A 15827-nucleotide genomic window follows, 5' to 3' on the forward strand; every position below is an offset into this window, starting at 1 on the left:
CTGAGAAATCATTCAAAGAGACCACGTTTCTCCTAGGATTTATATGTCAGTAAGCACCTTCAAAGGGCGTGCATGGCATATCTGTGTTTCAGTCTGAAGTCTACTGGGGGTCTAATACTTGGAAGTTCTTGTAAATCACAGTCACAGGCCTCAAACCACAGGTGCAGTCACTGCCTGAGACTGAATGACATGGATGCAGAAACTGCCTTAGTGTACACAGATGTTCCTGGCCACTCTGCCTACTCCACAGGTTAGCAGATGCCTAGTGTTACAGTGCTATAGACCTCTCTCACTTGACCAATCCCCAGTGCATATACAAAAACTGGATTTGGAGAACCAGAAAAATAGAGGCTTATATTCACTCAATAAAGAAAACCTTCAAGATTACTTTAAAAGATTAGTGTCACTAGTGCAGGGCTTCCCATGTTTTACGGGAGTTGCTTTGTTTTAGACTCATAAACCCCTTTCAGATATTTTAGAAATTAAAATAAGTGAACTTGCTATTGTTGTGTGATAGTATTTAAAAACGGACTATAAAAATGCTGTATTTCATGTTATTATTATTAAATATTGCTCTTAGTTTTTTTTTGTTTGCTTGTTTGAGGCAGGGTCTTGCTCCGTTGCCCAGGCTGGAGTACAGTGACACAAATACAGCTTACTGCAGCCTCCACTTCCTGGGCTCAAGGGATTCTTCCTCCTCAGCTTCCCTAGTAGCTGGGACTACAGTCACATGCCACCATGCGTGGCTAATTTTTCAAAATTTTTTGTAGAGACAGGGTCTTACTTTGTTGCCTAGGCTGGTCTCAAACTCCTGGGCTCAAGCGATCCTCCCACCTTGGCCTCCCAAAACGTTCGGATTACAGGCATGAGCCGCTGCTCTTAAATTTAACCCATAATTTCATTACAAAAACAGGCACGTTTTTAATTTCTCCCAGAAAACAAATGGTGCTTACTATTTAATTTATCCTTATCATGAAGTCTACGTCCCTTAGGTGCAACACCCAAGGTCCTCCATAGTCAGGTCTGAGTTTTTACCTCAGAAACTGCATTTCTCACTCCTCCACCCATCCTGCCCCAAAATGTCTGCAGCCCCTTGAATATGCTGGGGAGTTTTCCATCTCTGGGTCTTTTAGATTTCTGTCTGGCTGCAGTCACCTTCCAATGTATCTCTAATAGTATCAATACCACTTTAGGCATGATGGATTGTTCATATGGCTGACTAGATAATGAGCTACTAGATGGAAGGGACTAAAGCTTAGTACCTAGAACTGTGCCTAGCACACAGCAGGTGTTAATGAAATGTTTGAACAAATGACATTTATAACTAAGGATCTGTACTGCATTCATTCAGCCTCTACCATGCATTCTATACTCTTTCAATATCCAAGGACCAACTCACCTCAAATTTCCTAATTGCAGGGCAAAGCTTCTGTAGGATTCTGCATCAAAATATTTCCCTGGCAAATGAGACATGCCTGTTTTGGCTGCCCAGAAAGACAGAAGTGGTCTAAAGAGGACAGTTGTAGAATGTACTATGTTTCAGCATATGCTCCTGAAGTGCATGTCTTCAAAACTAGGATTGAAAATCTATAGTCATGGGGCTGGGCACAGTGGCTCATGTCTGTAATCCCAGAATTTTGGGAGGCTGAGGTGGGAGAATTGCTTGAGTCCGGCAGTTCAAGACCAGCCAGGGCAACATGGTCAAACTCCATCTCTACAAAAAACACAAAAATTATCCAGGCATGGTGGCATGTGCCTGTAGTCCCAGCTACCCGGGAGGCTGAGGTGGAAGGAATGCTTGAGGTCAAGGCTGCGATGAGCCATAATTGCGCTGCCGCACTCTAGTCTGGGTGACAGAGTGAGACCCTGTCTCAAAAAAAGTAAAGAAAAAAGAAAAAAAAAAATCCAGAGTCATGGAATTGGATACCCAGAACATCTTTCCTATAAGGAAGGAAAAGGAACTAAAATACAGTTTCTACATGGGGCTTATGGTAGGTACATACTTGCATATTATATATCACTGTGCCTGTCTTGCAGATCAGGAAACACAAAGGGTATTACAAGCAGCCTTACACTGTTAGCCCTGTTGTAAACATGTAAACCACTTACTTCTTTCTGATCAAGTTGAAGAGAGGATTTTATTAAGTCTCGGAGTGCAGTTAGCTGTTTCTTTTCTTCATCCTGGGTCTGTTTTATCTATGAAAAAAAATTACTTCTATTACTTACCATTTACACTTTTATAGGCAGAGTTTAATTTATCCAAAAATACCATTCATCAAACAATTCTATTATATAGTTGGTTTTCTTACTAAAAGTCCTTTACACTGTCTCATTTTTGATACGGTATTTCTCATCTTATAAAAGTAGCAGTGGGTTTTGAAATTAGTGAATAATGCAACATGCATTCTTATTAAATAACATATCTAAGCTAGATAGTTAACTCTGAAGTACTATTCTAAACAGCTTGAGAAATATCATTGAGATTATTTGCTTCTGGTTTTTCAAAGGGTGGTAATGAAAATACCACAATGTGATTAAATGGTCCAGGAGAGAATCCTAAGAACGACCAGGAGTTTAATGGGCCAATGCATACATCAAAGTTTACACAGCATGAAATGGGGACAAGGGATCGGCGCTGCTTTTTTTAACCACTTGGGACTTAACTGTAACCTGAACCTTGTTAACTACTAAAAGAAAATCAGAAAAAATACCTAGCTATGCATTTTTAAAGTTATATAAAAGGCATTATTTGTAATTCTAAAACTTTATTTGAGGATATTTACTCATACTCATAACATATATGCTTTTATTTACCCCCAAATGATTTTTGGGCAACAACTTTACCATTTGTAATATATACATTTAGACCTGGACACTAAAAAAAGAGAGATAATATAAAACATGCAAAAAAAAAAAAAAAAAACCAAACCCTTATAAATGAAAAGGCATGGTGGCTCACGCTTGTAATCCCAGCACTTTGGGAGGCCAAGGCGGGTGGATCACTTGAGCTCAGGAGTTCAAGACTAGTCTGGGCAACACAGTAAAACCCCATCTCTACCAAAAGGCTGAGGCACGAGAATTGCTTGAGCCCAGAAGACGGACACTGCAGTAAGTCAAGATCGTGCCACTGTACTCCAGCCTGGGCGACAGAGTGAGACTCTGTCTGGGAAAACAAACAAACGAACAAAAAAAACCCCAAACAAACAAAAACCCCAAAAAACTCTATAAACCTGCCTATTCAGAGTCAATTTTTATCCTTCCACAATCATGCATTCTTTCTGGAACTGCTGACCAAGGAACACTCAAATGTGATGCTAACTGAATCATAAATGCAGTTCCGTAAAATCAGAACTGATGGCTATATACTCCCCTCCCTGCTCCTCTTATAGCCCCAGAAGGACTCTGGAGCATTTGACCATTGATTACTTCTCTGACTTAAACTGAAGGGTGATTTGTCCTAGGTTTGTACAGACATATAATTTAATCTTTTCTGCTTTTAACACCTTTCTAATACAGATTTCAAATTTACTGAAACTTATCCATGAAAGCAAGTTAAACTGCATGTATTTTATAAAGAACTTACATTATATAAATCAGCAGCCAGTTTTTCAATGTACTGTTTCAACTTATCAGCCGTTTTCAAGCCATCTTGAAAGAAACTACAATTAAAAAAAATCAGAGATTTACCACCAGTATATAAAAAAAAGAATCTGTTTCCTTATGTAGAAATAAAAAAAGGAACTATAATAACCTACAAAATCTGAAAATACATGTATCTGTATATATATACTCATTCTCTATGGATTTATCTATACAAGACAGTTATAAAACTAATTATGGTATTTTATAAAGATGTACCAACAAATAAATTATGGCTGCCAGTTGACATTTGATAGAAGATATCACAAGAACACTGGAAATTACAGTTGCAGTCCCCAAACAGTGATTTCACAATGTGCATATGCATCTATACATAGAACAGTTCTTCCCAGTTAAACCATATTTGAATTTGAAGGAGAGAGAAAGACACATTAACCAGTGGTATATCATGAGGTTGATCTGGACACTATAAGGAGAAATATGATGGAACTATAGATAAAGGCAGGAGAAAAGTAAAAATTCATTCAGTTCCTCAAAGATCCCTGTGTTCCAACATATATTTGAAACACAAGAATTCAAAGCAATAATACCAACAGGTTTGGAAAGCTTTATCCTACAACACATGGTTGCCATGACTTCACCTGAAAAATAACAAGAATTAATATCTGGGCACTTAGCACATGCCCAGCACTGCACTAAACACTTTACACAAGTGATTTCATGTACACAACCCTAACGAATTAAAGCACTTCAATCTCATCTCCATTTGTAAAACTGAGGTACAGAGTATGTATAAAACTTGGTCAAGCTGCAGCTAGTAAGCAGCAGAGCTGGTGGAATTCAGATCCAGGTCTGCCAGATTCTAATCCAGCTCTTTCCCAGCAAGTGAAGATTTCTTGTCTCAGGTGGCACACTTCCACTCAGGAACCCAGTCTCCGATATCAGTTTAGAAAAATACACAATATGCCTCAGAAAACGTGTTTAGAATTTTCTCTGCCCTATTGGAAGCTTTTCTAACCATGTCCCTACAGCAGATTGTTTCTCAAAACACTATCTGTTTTGCTGTCTCCCTACAAACAATGAGGACCTTGAGCACAAGGACTGTCTCATATCCCTATCACAGTGGGCCCAACACAAAGCAGACTGAATGAAGCAATATCAAGACATTTTAAGGTATATCTTTTTTTTTTGAGATGGAGTCTCGCTTTGTCACCCAGGCTGGAGTGCAGTGGCGTGATCTCAGCTCACTGAAACCTCTGCCTCCCGGGTAGCTGGGACTACAGGTGCCTGCCACCACACCAGGCTAATTTTTGTATTTTCAGTAGAGACAGGGTTTCACCAAGTTAATCAGGCTGGTCTTGAACTCCTGACCTCAAGTGATCTGCCCACCTCGGCCTCCCAAAATGCTGGGATTACAGGTGTGGGCCACTGCGCCCAGCTTAAGGCATATCTTAAGAGACATATTTTAAGCTTAATATGTATATTCAGTGTTCAGTGGCAATAACACAGACTATTAGAAGTGGCCTTCAGAGTGATTATTGAAATCCTACAAGTTCCAACATTTTTTAAGGCTGGCATCTTTGGCAAAGAAACCTTATTGAAATAAGGAAGAAAAATACTACCTTTAGAAAGTTTTTCACCAACAGGGATGAGAGGAAAAAAGGGCCTTTTGCCATTTAACTGAAAAACACATGAACACATGTAAAGCCTCATCTCTCTCTCTCTCTCTCTCGGGAGGGTCTCTCTCTGTCACCCACACTGGAGCACGGTGGCTCAATGAAGCCTCGACTTCCTGGGCTCAAGTGATCCTCCCATCTCAGCCTTCTGAGTAGCTGGGACTACAGAGGCACCCCACCATGCCTGGCTAATTTTTATTTTTGTAAAGATAAGGTTTTGCCACATTGCTTGGGCTGGTCTCCAACTCCTGGACTCAAGTAATCTGCCCTCCTTGGTCTCCCGAAGTGCTGAGATTAAAGGTGTGCGCCATCGCGCCTGGCCTAAACCCTTATTTTCTAGCATTTGGGTTTTTGGCACTGCCTATAGCGATGCAAGTAAAACTTCTCAGTATAGAATTTTAAAAGTTTATGTTCTGACCCTTTAATACTTCTCAGTTTTATCTCTTACCATTTTCCCTTAAAAACTCCAAGGTCTAGCCATGCTACATTATTTCTAGTTGCTTGTTCTTTTTCAATCCATCCTTCCCCACTTCAGCCTTTGCATACGCTATTCACTCTGCCTGGAATGCCCTTCCCCTCTATATCTGTGTAGTAGTACGTCCTCATGTTGCTATGAAGAAATACCCGAGACTGAGTAATTTATAAAGAAAAGAGGTTTAATTGACTCACAGTTCCACATGGCTAGGGAGGCCTCAGGAAACTTACAACCATGGCAGAAGGCACCTCTTCACAGGGTGGCAGGAGAGAGAATAATGCCAGCAGGAGAAATGCCAGACACTTAAAAAACCATCAGATCCCGTGAGACTCACTCACTATCAAGAGAACAGCATGGGGGAAACTGCCCCATGACTCAATTAACTCTACCTGGTCCCACCCTCGACATGTGGGGATTATGGAGATTACAATTCAAGGTGAGATTTGGGTGGGGACATGGAGCCAAACCCTATCAACCTGCCTGCCAAACTCTCTTTTATCAAGACTCAGCTCGGCTGCTACCCCATAAGCAGTATTCTCTAGACCTGATAGTCAAAGCAGTGGCTTCATTGAGCATGTGTGCCCAGGCCTAAGTGACAGACCTGGAGAGGCTGGCAATGTTCTGCACAGAGCGGGCCATCCATAAGTGTTAACCTGAAACCAGCATCTTCTACATCAAGGAAGGGATATATGCCCAGGAGTTGAAAGTATGGGTAAGAGTTAATCATAGCAAAATCTGTTTTGGTCTCTGATAATGCACTTCAGTGATTTCTGGAGAAAAGTTTTGAAGGTAGAGCATTTAAATTTAAGATGGATGTTGTCAGGACTTCTTACAACAGAAAAAGCAATGGCTTTGGGGTCAGATGATTATGACCAAGAATCTGTGTTCTGTCAAGTCATTTAACTTCTCTTGGCCTCAGTTTGCTCATGTGTAAATGGGTAAATAATACAGATAGGACGTGTGAAACCACCCAGCAAAGTGTGGGGCAGTTAGCATGTGCTCAAGAAATCATTCTCTTCCCTGGAGCTGCATAACTTTATCATATAAGGAACTGTTTCCTTTGCAGAGGGATACAGATTCTTTGTAGATATTTTTGAAAAGGTATTTCATTTTCACTTTCAACATAAAGGGAATTTAATCATTATGCTTTAAAAAAATGTGAGTTTTGCTTGGGTGATAGGTACACCAAGATCCCAGAAATCACCACTAAATAACTTATCCATGTAATAAAAAACCGCCTGTACTCCAGAAACTATTGAAATAAACATTTTTTAAAAATAAGAGAACACTAACTAAATCTCTTCCCAATTTTTTTTTTTTAAAGGTGAGTTTCAATGAGAATGCTCTTGATCTGTGTTTTCCAATATGGCAGCCACTAGTCACATGTGGCTATTAAAAATTAAATGAAAAATTCTGTTCCTGAAGTCTCATAAGCCATATTTCAAGTGCTCGGTAGCCACGTGTGGCCAGTGGGTACCATGTAGAGGGTAAAGAGTATGAACATTTCCACCATAGCAGAAACTTCTACTGGACAACACTCCAGAAAAAGAATAAGCAAATATTTGAACAGCACAAAAGAAATACTGAAGAACACGTTATAAATTTTAGGGAGATTGACGGAACTGTTTTAGTTTGAAATGGCATTGATAAAAATGAAAATTCCTGTCAATTACAAGGCTGAAGACTCCAAACAAATTTACTTTCCTTCTGCTTCAATTATTCAGACTGTTACATACCCAGAGCCTAAGAAAAATCAATGTAATAATTGCTTTAATCTGTAGTATAATCCCATTTTTGTAAACAAAACAAACCAGATACATGAATCTAGTAATCTAAGTGAGGAGATTATAGGGTTTTTTTCATTCTTCCTTAACTTCAGTTTCTAATTTTTTTCTTAAGGATATCACATATTAATCAGGTAAAACAAAATTAAAGAATCAACATTTTCTCTGGGATGAACAATTCGGAGGCAAGCCCCTTGCAGAAAGTCATTTTAGGGAGGGCCAAGTTCTAGTTTTGGTAAGAAATAGGAGCAGGAAAGGAGGACGAGTTGTAGGAGAAGAATAAAATAACCATGGCAGTCATTAGCAATATATCAGTGACACCATAAAAAGCAAAGGGTGACATGCTGTCATCTGCACTGTCCCTCTGAGCTTCATTCTCTTCTCCTTGAGGGTCACAGTTCCAGCTGTGGACAGGGTAGACAGAGAGCCACCACGACCTGCCAAAACATTTCACAGAGCGCAGTGGCTTCTGTGTTCCTCCTTTCTCTCTTCTCTCTGTTTTAGCTGGTCCTAGTTCAGTGGACATGCAAGGGCTACTGCACACGTGTCTCATGCCTGTAACACCAGCACTTTGGGGGGCCAAGGCAGCATGACTGCTTGAGCCCAGGAGTTTGAGACCAACCTGGTCTCAACCTGGACAACATGGTGAAGCCCTGTCTCTACAAAAAAAATACAAAAATTAGCCAGGCGTGGTGGTACATGCCTGTAGTCCCAGCTACTTGGGAGACTGAGGTGGGTGGATCGCTTGAACCCAGGAGGTTGAAGCTGCAGTGAGCTAGGATTGTACCACTGCACTCCAGGCTGGGTGACAGAGTAAGACTCTGACTCAAAAAGAAAAAAAAAATAAAAAGGCCGGGTGTGGTGGCTCACGTCTGTAATCCTAACACTTTGGGAGGCCGAGATGGGTAGATTGCCTGAGCTCAGGAGTTCGAGACCAGCCTGGGCAACACGGTAAAACCCTGTCTCTACTAAAAAAAAAAAAAAAAAAAAAAATTAGCTGGGCGTGGCAGCACGTGCCTGTAGTCCCAGCTACTTGGGAGGCTGAGGCAGGAGGACTGCTTGATGTTTGAACCCAATAGGTGGAGGGTGCAGTGAGCAGAAATCACGCCACTGTACTCCCACCTGGGTGACAGAGTGGAAAGACTCCGTCTCCAAAAAAAAAAAAAAAAAAAGGCTTAGGAGTCAAAACCATATCGTATTTCATATTTTGGCTCTAAATCTCACTATACGTGGTAACCTCGGGCAGTTATTCACCCTGTCTGAATAACAGAATGCTCATCTCCAAAGTGGACATTTTCTAGTTTCAAGGAGCATCAGATGAGCTACTACAGATAAAAGTGTTGTTAGCTGGAAAGTGAAGCACATGTGTGAGTTCTGACTACCTATCACTACACTTAACACAAAAATCTTCCAAATAGAAGGGAAAATTACCTCGAGGATGTCTCATTTATCTCTTAGCCACTTTCTCTATAAATTACTGTAACATAACAAGATCTTCAAAAATAAATAACAGTAACAGTAATGGCAGCCAACATGTAACTGAGTATTTACTCTGTACCAGTCACCGCACTATTATACACAATTCATGGAATCTCTTTTTAGTCTCGTTACAGAACCAACCATGCAACTAGGTTCAGAACTTTCAGCCCCACCCCTCCTCCCACCTCTGGGGAGGGCAGAGGGGCTGGAGATTGGGCCAATCACCAACAGCCAATGATTTAATCAATCATGCCTATGTAATAAAACCTCTATTGAATCTTCTAAACGAAGGGGTTTAGAGAGCTGCTGGGTTAGTGAACATATGCCATCTTTTGTCTGGCTTCTTTCACTTAGCATTAATGTTTTAAATGTTCACCCATATGTAACATGTATCAATATGTCATTCACATTCAGCATTGTGGCTGAACAATGTTCCATTTTGATATACCACATTTTGTTTAACCTTTTATCAACTGATGGATATCTGGGTGTTTCCGTGTTTTGTTTATTGTAAATAACACTGTTATAAATATTCATGTACACATTTTTATTTAAATAATTCTATGTTTAACTTTCTGAGAAATTCCCAAACTGTTTTCCAAAGAAGTTGCACCATTTACATTCCTACTGGCAATGCATAGGTTGCAATCTTCCCACATCCTCACCAAGACTTTTTTTAATTACAACAATCCCAGTGGGTGTGAAGTGCTATTTCATTGAGGTTTTGATTTGTACTTAACACTGACTAATGATGTTGAGCACTTTTTAACATGTTTTTCTGGCCATTCGTGTGTGTGTGTGTGTGTGTGTGTATGTGTGTACAATTTTTTTAATATACGGAGTCTTGCTTTGTTGCCTAGGCTGGAGTGAGTCATTATGGCTCACTGCAGCCTTGATCTCCTGGGCTCAAGCGATCCTCCCACCTTGGCCTCCCAAGTAGCTGGGAATATAGGCGTGCGCCACCACACCTGGGTAATTTTTTATTTTTATTTTTTGTAAAGACAGGGTCTCCCTGTGTTGCCCAGGCTGGTCGCGAACTCCTGGGCTCAAGTGATCCTCCTGCATCGGCCTCCTAAAGTTCTAGGATTATAGGTGTGAGCCAGCACACCTGGACTGTTGTTGAGTTTTTTATATATTCTGGATATCGGACTCTTTTCAGAAAAATATTTTGTGAATATTTTCTCCTATTCTGTGGGTTGTCTTTTACTTTCTTGATAATATACTTCCATGAACAAAAGTTTTTAATTTTGAAGTCCAATTTATATTTTTCTTTGGTTTCCTGTGCTTACTTTGTCTGCTTTGACACATTTACTAAGCGTTTATTAAATGAATGAACATGACTTTGAGCAAAATACTGATCCTTTCTGAGCTACAATTTCTTGAGTGTTGGGAATATTAAATAAGGAAACACATGTAAAGAACTTAGAGGCAGGGCCTATATAATTCATCCCAGAAAATAAGCTCTCGGTAAATGTTAGCTATTATTCTTATTATCTGTAAAATGACAGATAATAAAGCAATGTTTACAAATGCTGTTAACTCTGCAGGTCATAATGACACTTGTGAGGAGGTAAAAGGAGCAGGTGAACTGGAGGATATGTCTGTTTGGAAAGCAGCATGTTACCGACAATGTTCATGTCTGAAATTGAGCAGTAATTAGTGAGTGAGCTGAAATGGGTTGGAAACAGTTAAAAGCCCTTCTTTTCTGCTCCCTTTATTTATTTCTCCAGTGTAGTAGCTTCATCCACACTGAAGTGTCGTGACTATTATTACCTAGGCAAATTCACTGTTGAGTACCAGCTGACTTTGTACTGAAAATCACTTTGGGAACTGAAGTAAGTACTGAGAAGAATAAATCTTAAAAACAAAACAAAACAAAAAAACACCTAAGTAGAGAATGCTTAACAGGTCCATACAATATGCCTATTAAGAGTTTTGAGGAATTGACAGAAGTAGAAAAGAATAAAGGAAACTACTCTGGTTTCTTGCTATGATAGAGTTCTTGGGGTTCAACCATGGAGTAACTTTTAGTTGAATCCCCTTATAACATGGTTCTACTACTTGATGTCTCAGAACCTCTCTCCCTACAAGGTTTTTACTGTGTAGGGTTTTCTTTTGATGATCTCTCTCTGACCTAGGGGACATTCTTCTACCAGATTGCAACCTGGTAACAGAATCCTAGCTATCCTCTAAGTTCAATGACAGGTCCCACCACTTCCTTCAAGGTGGTAATACCTTCTCCTCAGTCCTCCTGGTCAGATGTCTCTCTTCCTGTTTTTTTTTTTTTTTTCTTTTGAGACGGAGTTTTGCTCTTGTCCAGGCTGGAGTGCAACGGCGCGATCTCGGCTCACTGCAACCCCCGCCTCCTAGATTCAAGCGATTCTCCTGCCTCAGCCTCCCAAGTAGCTGGGATTACAGGTATGCGCAACCACAACTGGCTAATTTTGTACTTTTAGTAGAAACGGGGTTTTGCCACGTTGGTCAGGCTGGTGTTGAACTCCTGTAATCTAATAATCCACCTGCCTCAGCCTCCCAAAGTGCGGGGATTACAGGCGTGAGCCACTGCGCCCAGCCGTCTCTCTTCCTCTTGATGCTCCATGGTACCTGTCACTGTCCAGCCCCATTATGATTAATAATGGATCTGACTTACTTCCTATACCTGGACAATTAACTCCTGAGCAGAAAAGCCTTGCTTTATCTCTATCCCAGAACTGGGCACAGTAGCTGATCTTTGGTAAAAGACTAATACATATTTGTGGAAAGGGAAAAAGCAAAGAATAAGAGAATAAAGGCAGGATGCATTAGCTATACAAGTTAGAATCACCATTACTAGAGAAGGCTAATATATGTATACTTTACAAAGCATCTTCTATTTTGAAAAACTCTTGTTTGTGTAGGCCAAACTCTTCTTTATAAACTTAGAGAATTTAACGTGAAAATAGATTTCTAAAGTCAGGTGAAATCAGTTTTGCTGCCAAAGTATTGCAGAATTCAGGAGACTGAGAGATTCACTTATTTCTTTAAAACTTTCAAAGGAATTAAATGTTTTCAGGAAAACAATTTGATGAAAGATAAAAAATTCCACCCAATACTAAATCAGGGACCATTACAACACAGGCCAAAGTTTCATAACTGCCCAACCACACTACAAAGCCAAAAGTAAGTTAGTTAATCCAGGTCTTCAATAAACAAACTTAATCTTAAGAAGGTGAAAACTGTTTCTACTTCAATATATTATTTTTATTTTTGAAAGACACTTATATAAGGTAGAATTTACTTTGAAAAAAAAGTTAACATCATCAAATTTATGTAAACAACAATTTGATCATCAAAAAGGTTTTCCTTAAGAGAAATATCTTAGAGAATAAAATATATAAATAAATAATTTTAAATGTCACTTAGAATCATCACAGCTGTCAACACATACAAGGTTGCAGGCACTGGGGTAAGCACTCCACATGCATTCTTTTTCACTTTTTACAGCCTTACAAAAACCCTAAGGTGGTTGCTACAGAATCGTAACCCAACTTGACGAGTGAGTATACTGAGGTTTAGTGAAGTACCTGATTAAGAATACAGTTAACTAGCTGCAGAGCCAAAATGTGGACTCATCTAATTTGTCTAACCCAAGCTTTGTGCTTTTGCCATAATATTAACGCTGACCTCCTTAAATGTTTTAGTTGAATACAGGTATCTTTCTAAATATAACTATTGAAAAGAATAAGAAAGATCAAAGAAAATTATGAATTTAACTTTTTTGAGAGTATTTTATCTAGTCCAAATGACCTTTACATTGTTTTGCTTATAAGAGCTGTCCATTCCACTTCTGGAAGGTCCTTGCATTATTTTCTGTATAACCTCCATCAATGAATACAGACTTTACTAATACAGACTTTACTTTTCTGGTAGAGTCTCTATGTGTAGCTGGCACATTTTCACACACAGACTCTACCAGAAAACTCATGAAAGTTAACCCAATAAGTAAACAAGCAAATGTGGCACCACAGAATCACAAACATAATAAAAAGATAGCCCTGCAATATAGGCAAACAAAAATGGTGCCAGTGTAGAACAATGGTATTTCTCAAAATATAACACCAATTATATAGGAATCCATGTACAAATGCAAAGTATTCTTAATGCCCAAACTATTTAAATTCACTTAATTTAGATGAAACAAAACAAAACCGAAGACTCCAGGTGGAAATACGTGGTGCAAATGGTGCAATAATAGGCCAAGGCGGGCGGATCATGAGGTCAGGATATCAAGGCCATCCTGGCCATCATGGTGAGACCCCGTCTCTACTAACAATACAAAAAAAAAATTAATTGGGTGTGGTGGCGTGCGCCTGTCATCCCAACTACTGGGGAGGCTGAGGCAGAAGAATTGCCTGAACCCAGGAGGCGGAGATTAGAGTGAGCCAAGACTGCACCACTGCACTCCAGCCTGGCAACAGAGTCAGACTCCATCTCAAAGGAAAAAAAAAGGCAAAATGCCAAGTAAGAGAGTCAGGGAAGGGGGTCATCAGAAAGGACTCTTCAGTGGCAGGGGATCATGCATCTGTAATAAGAGCTCCACAGGCGATCAAATTTAGGAAGAAGTATTTGTAAGTATTTGTCTTCTTGTAAGGAAGACAGTATTTTTAAGCCCTAATTTGAGCTACTGATTTGTATAAAACACTGAAGATGGAAGACACTATTTCTTATCCAGTTAGCTGAAAAAGGTCATCACTTTATTTAGTCACGAGATGAAGAAAAGATATGAAGAGGATTAAGACAAATAATGAAGTACAGGGGGCACTAATTGGGCTAACAACAATGCTTGCAATATTCTACTCACTTGCACTGTGCATGGTAATACTTTATAAGATTCTGCAGCAGATCCACACCCTTTTTGGTCTTGATTTCATTAACTTTAATGAGATACTGTGAAAATAAAACAGAGTTTTGCATTGATTAATTCCAGATAGGGCTCTTCAGCCATGGGTTCAGGTGGCTGAACATCACCCCTGAATCTGCACAAGTTACCAAGCCTTGGTGTCCTTTAGACAGTTTAGAGAATGCTGATTTCGCAGTCACAAAGTGTTCAAAACAAATTGACTAGAGTGTTAGCATTTTGTAAATTCTTTTATGATTAGTTTACTCGACAAGCAGGAATAAAACACAGCAAAACATTCTAGAATTATTATTTCCCCTTGGTGCAGTGGATCTCAAACGTATAGTTTATGTGGTAAAAAACCTGAAAGATTGATTGTTCTTTGCAGAAAGTATGTAGAATAGCATTCTCATCAAAGAATATACCATAGGATATTGAAACTTTAGGAAAAAGAGGTGAATCAGAAAGAATTTTTACTACTCAAAAATTAAAGAATAAAAAGAAGAATAACCCACTAATTTATTCAGGTAACTAAACATAATAGTGTACTTGTACTGTGTACTGGTCAAGATTTTCTATTGACACTGTTTGCTGCTTGCTCACTTGTTTTATTGTGTGAAAAGGCTCATGAGCACACAAACTCAAGGAGCCAAAGGGTTATGAAACAGAAAAAAGACACAGAGAAAAAGAAAGAGAGAAAGAGAAAGAGAATGAGAGAGAGAGAGGTGAGAAAGAGAGAGAGAGAAAGAAAGAGAGAGAGAGAGGGAGGGAAGGAAGGAAGGGAGGGAGGGAGGGAGGGAGGGGAAGGGGAAGGAAGGGGGAAAGAGAAAGAGAAGGAGGGAATAGAGAGAGAGAAAGAGAGGAAGGAAGGAAAAGGAAAGGAGAAAAAAATCTAGGGGAGGAAAAAAATTTGAGAAAGTTCTCCACTTTAATATTTTCTGAAAACTGCAAAAGAAACTCTTACTCAACAGCTGTGTCAGAACAGGTTGGTTTCTAGGTCAAGAAGTGTTCATGTTCAATTGGAATTCAGTTTGAGAACCACTGCTCTAAGTTTAAGGCAGCATGCTTTTTGTTGCATTTTTTGGTGAAATCGACTTTCTTAATGACAACTTCATTTGAGTTTTCATTCAAACCGGACATATGGTTAAAAAAACATGCTCTAAACATACACCAATAAAACTTAATATTCACCAGTGTTACCTCTCACCAATGTTTTCCTCCCACAACCACTCACAAGCAACATTAAGGTTCTCACCAAAGAATCCTGTTTTGGCTTAAACAGCCCCATAGGGCCAAGGCTCAAAATATGAGACAACAGTGCAATGGCAGGTTCCCAAAAGGCTTGGAGAAAAATGGAGATTAGAATCCTTAAGAAACAGTTTCCTCTCTAATAATCAAACACAGTCTGCCTTTAAGCATAAAGACTGCTGACTAGCAGGAAAAGATCAGAGTTGTTATAATTCTAGGCAAATGACGGAAAAGTCCATTCTTACTTCACACATTTGGAGCTGAAAGAGGCGCCTTTCCTTCTCCATTTCTTCCGCAATCTCAGCTCCTGTTATCTCTGTGCGGATCATCCCATGTTGTTTTGCGTGCTCTCTTTTCTCTTTCTCAATTTTTGTACTGTAATTAAAGCCAATGTCATTATTTAAAAAAAAAAAATACACTCATGTACAATACTAACAGTAGACCCTAATACAAACTATGGATTTGGGGTGACGATGTGTCTATGTAGGTTCATCAGTTGTATCAATTGTACCACTCTGGTGGGGGTCAGTGATAATGGGAGAGGCTGTGCATGTGTCGGGGGAGGGAGCATATGGGAACTCTCTGTATCTTCTGCTCAAGAAGGAAGTCTACTAAAAACAAACCACACTCATGTCTTCCCGTTAACAAAAGCCACTGATTATTAATTCCTAAAGTTGAAAGGCAAGAAT

The 15827-nt window shown here is 39.5% G+C and overlaps 1 protein-coding gene across 18 annotated transcripts in view; it reads right to left on the reverse strand.

Moving 5' to 3' along the window:
* ASAP1 (ArfGAP with SH3 domain, ankyrin repeat and PH domain 1) overlaps positions 1-15827 on the reverse strand; it is a 389931-nt gene that overhangs the window by 112203 nt on the left and 261901 nt on the right. For all 18 annotated transcript variants that reach the window (XM_024251018.3, XM_024251022.3, XM_063726810.1 and 15 more), the window contains 4 exons: positions 15384-15513; positions 13855-13940; positions 3584-3659; positions 2110-2196 (listed from right to left, as the gene is read on the reverse strand). In XM_024251018.3, coding sequence (XP_024106786.3) covers positions 2110-2196; positions 3584-3659; positions 13855-13940; positions 15384-15513 — 379 coding nt within the window. The remainder of the gene's footprint in view (positions 1-2109; positions 2197-3583; positions 3660-13854; positions 13941-15383; positions 15514-15827) is intronic.

The sequence above is a fragment of the Pongo abelii genome, chromosome 7 (genome assembly GCF_028885655.2).
Source record: "Pongo abelii isolate AG06213 chromosome 7, NHGRI_mPonAbe1-v2.0_pri, whole genome shotgun sequence".
Taxonomy (NCBI): Eukaryota; Metazoa; Chordata; class Mammalia; order Primates; family Hominidae; genus Pongo; species Pongo abelii.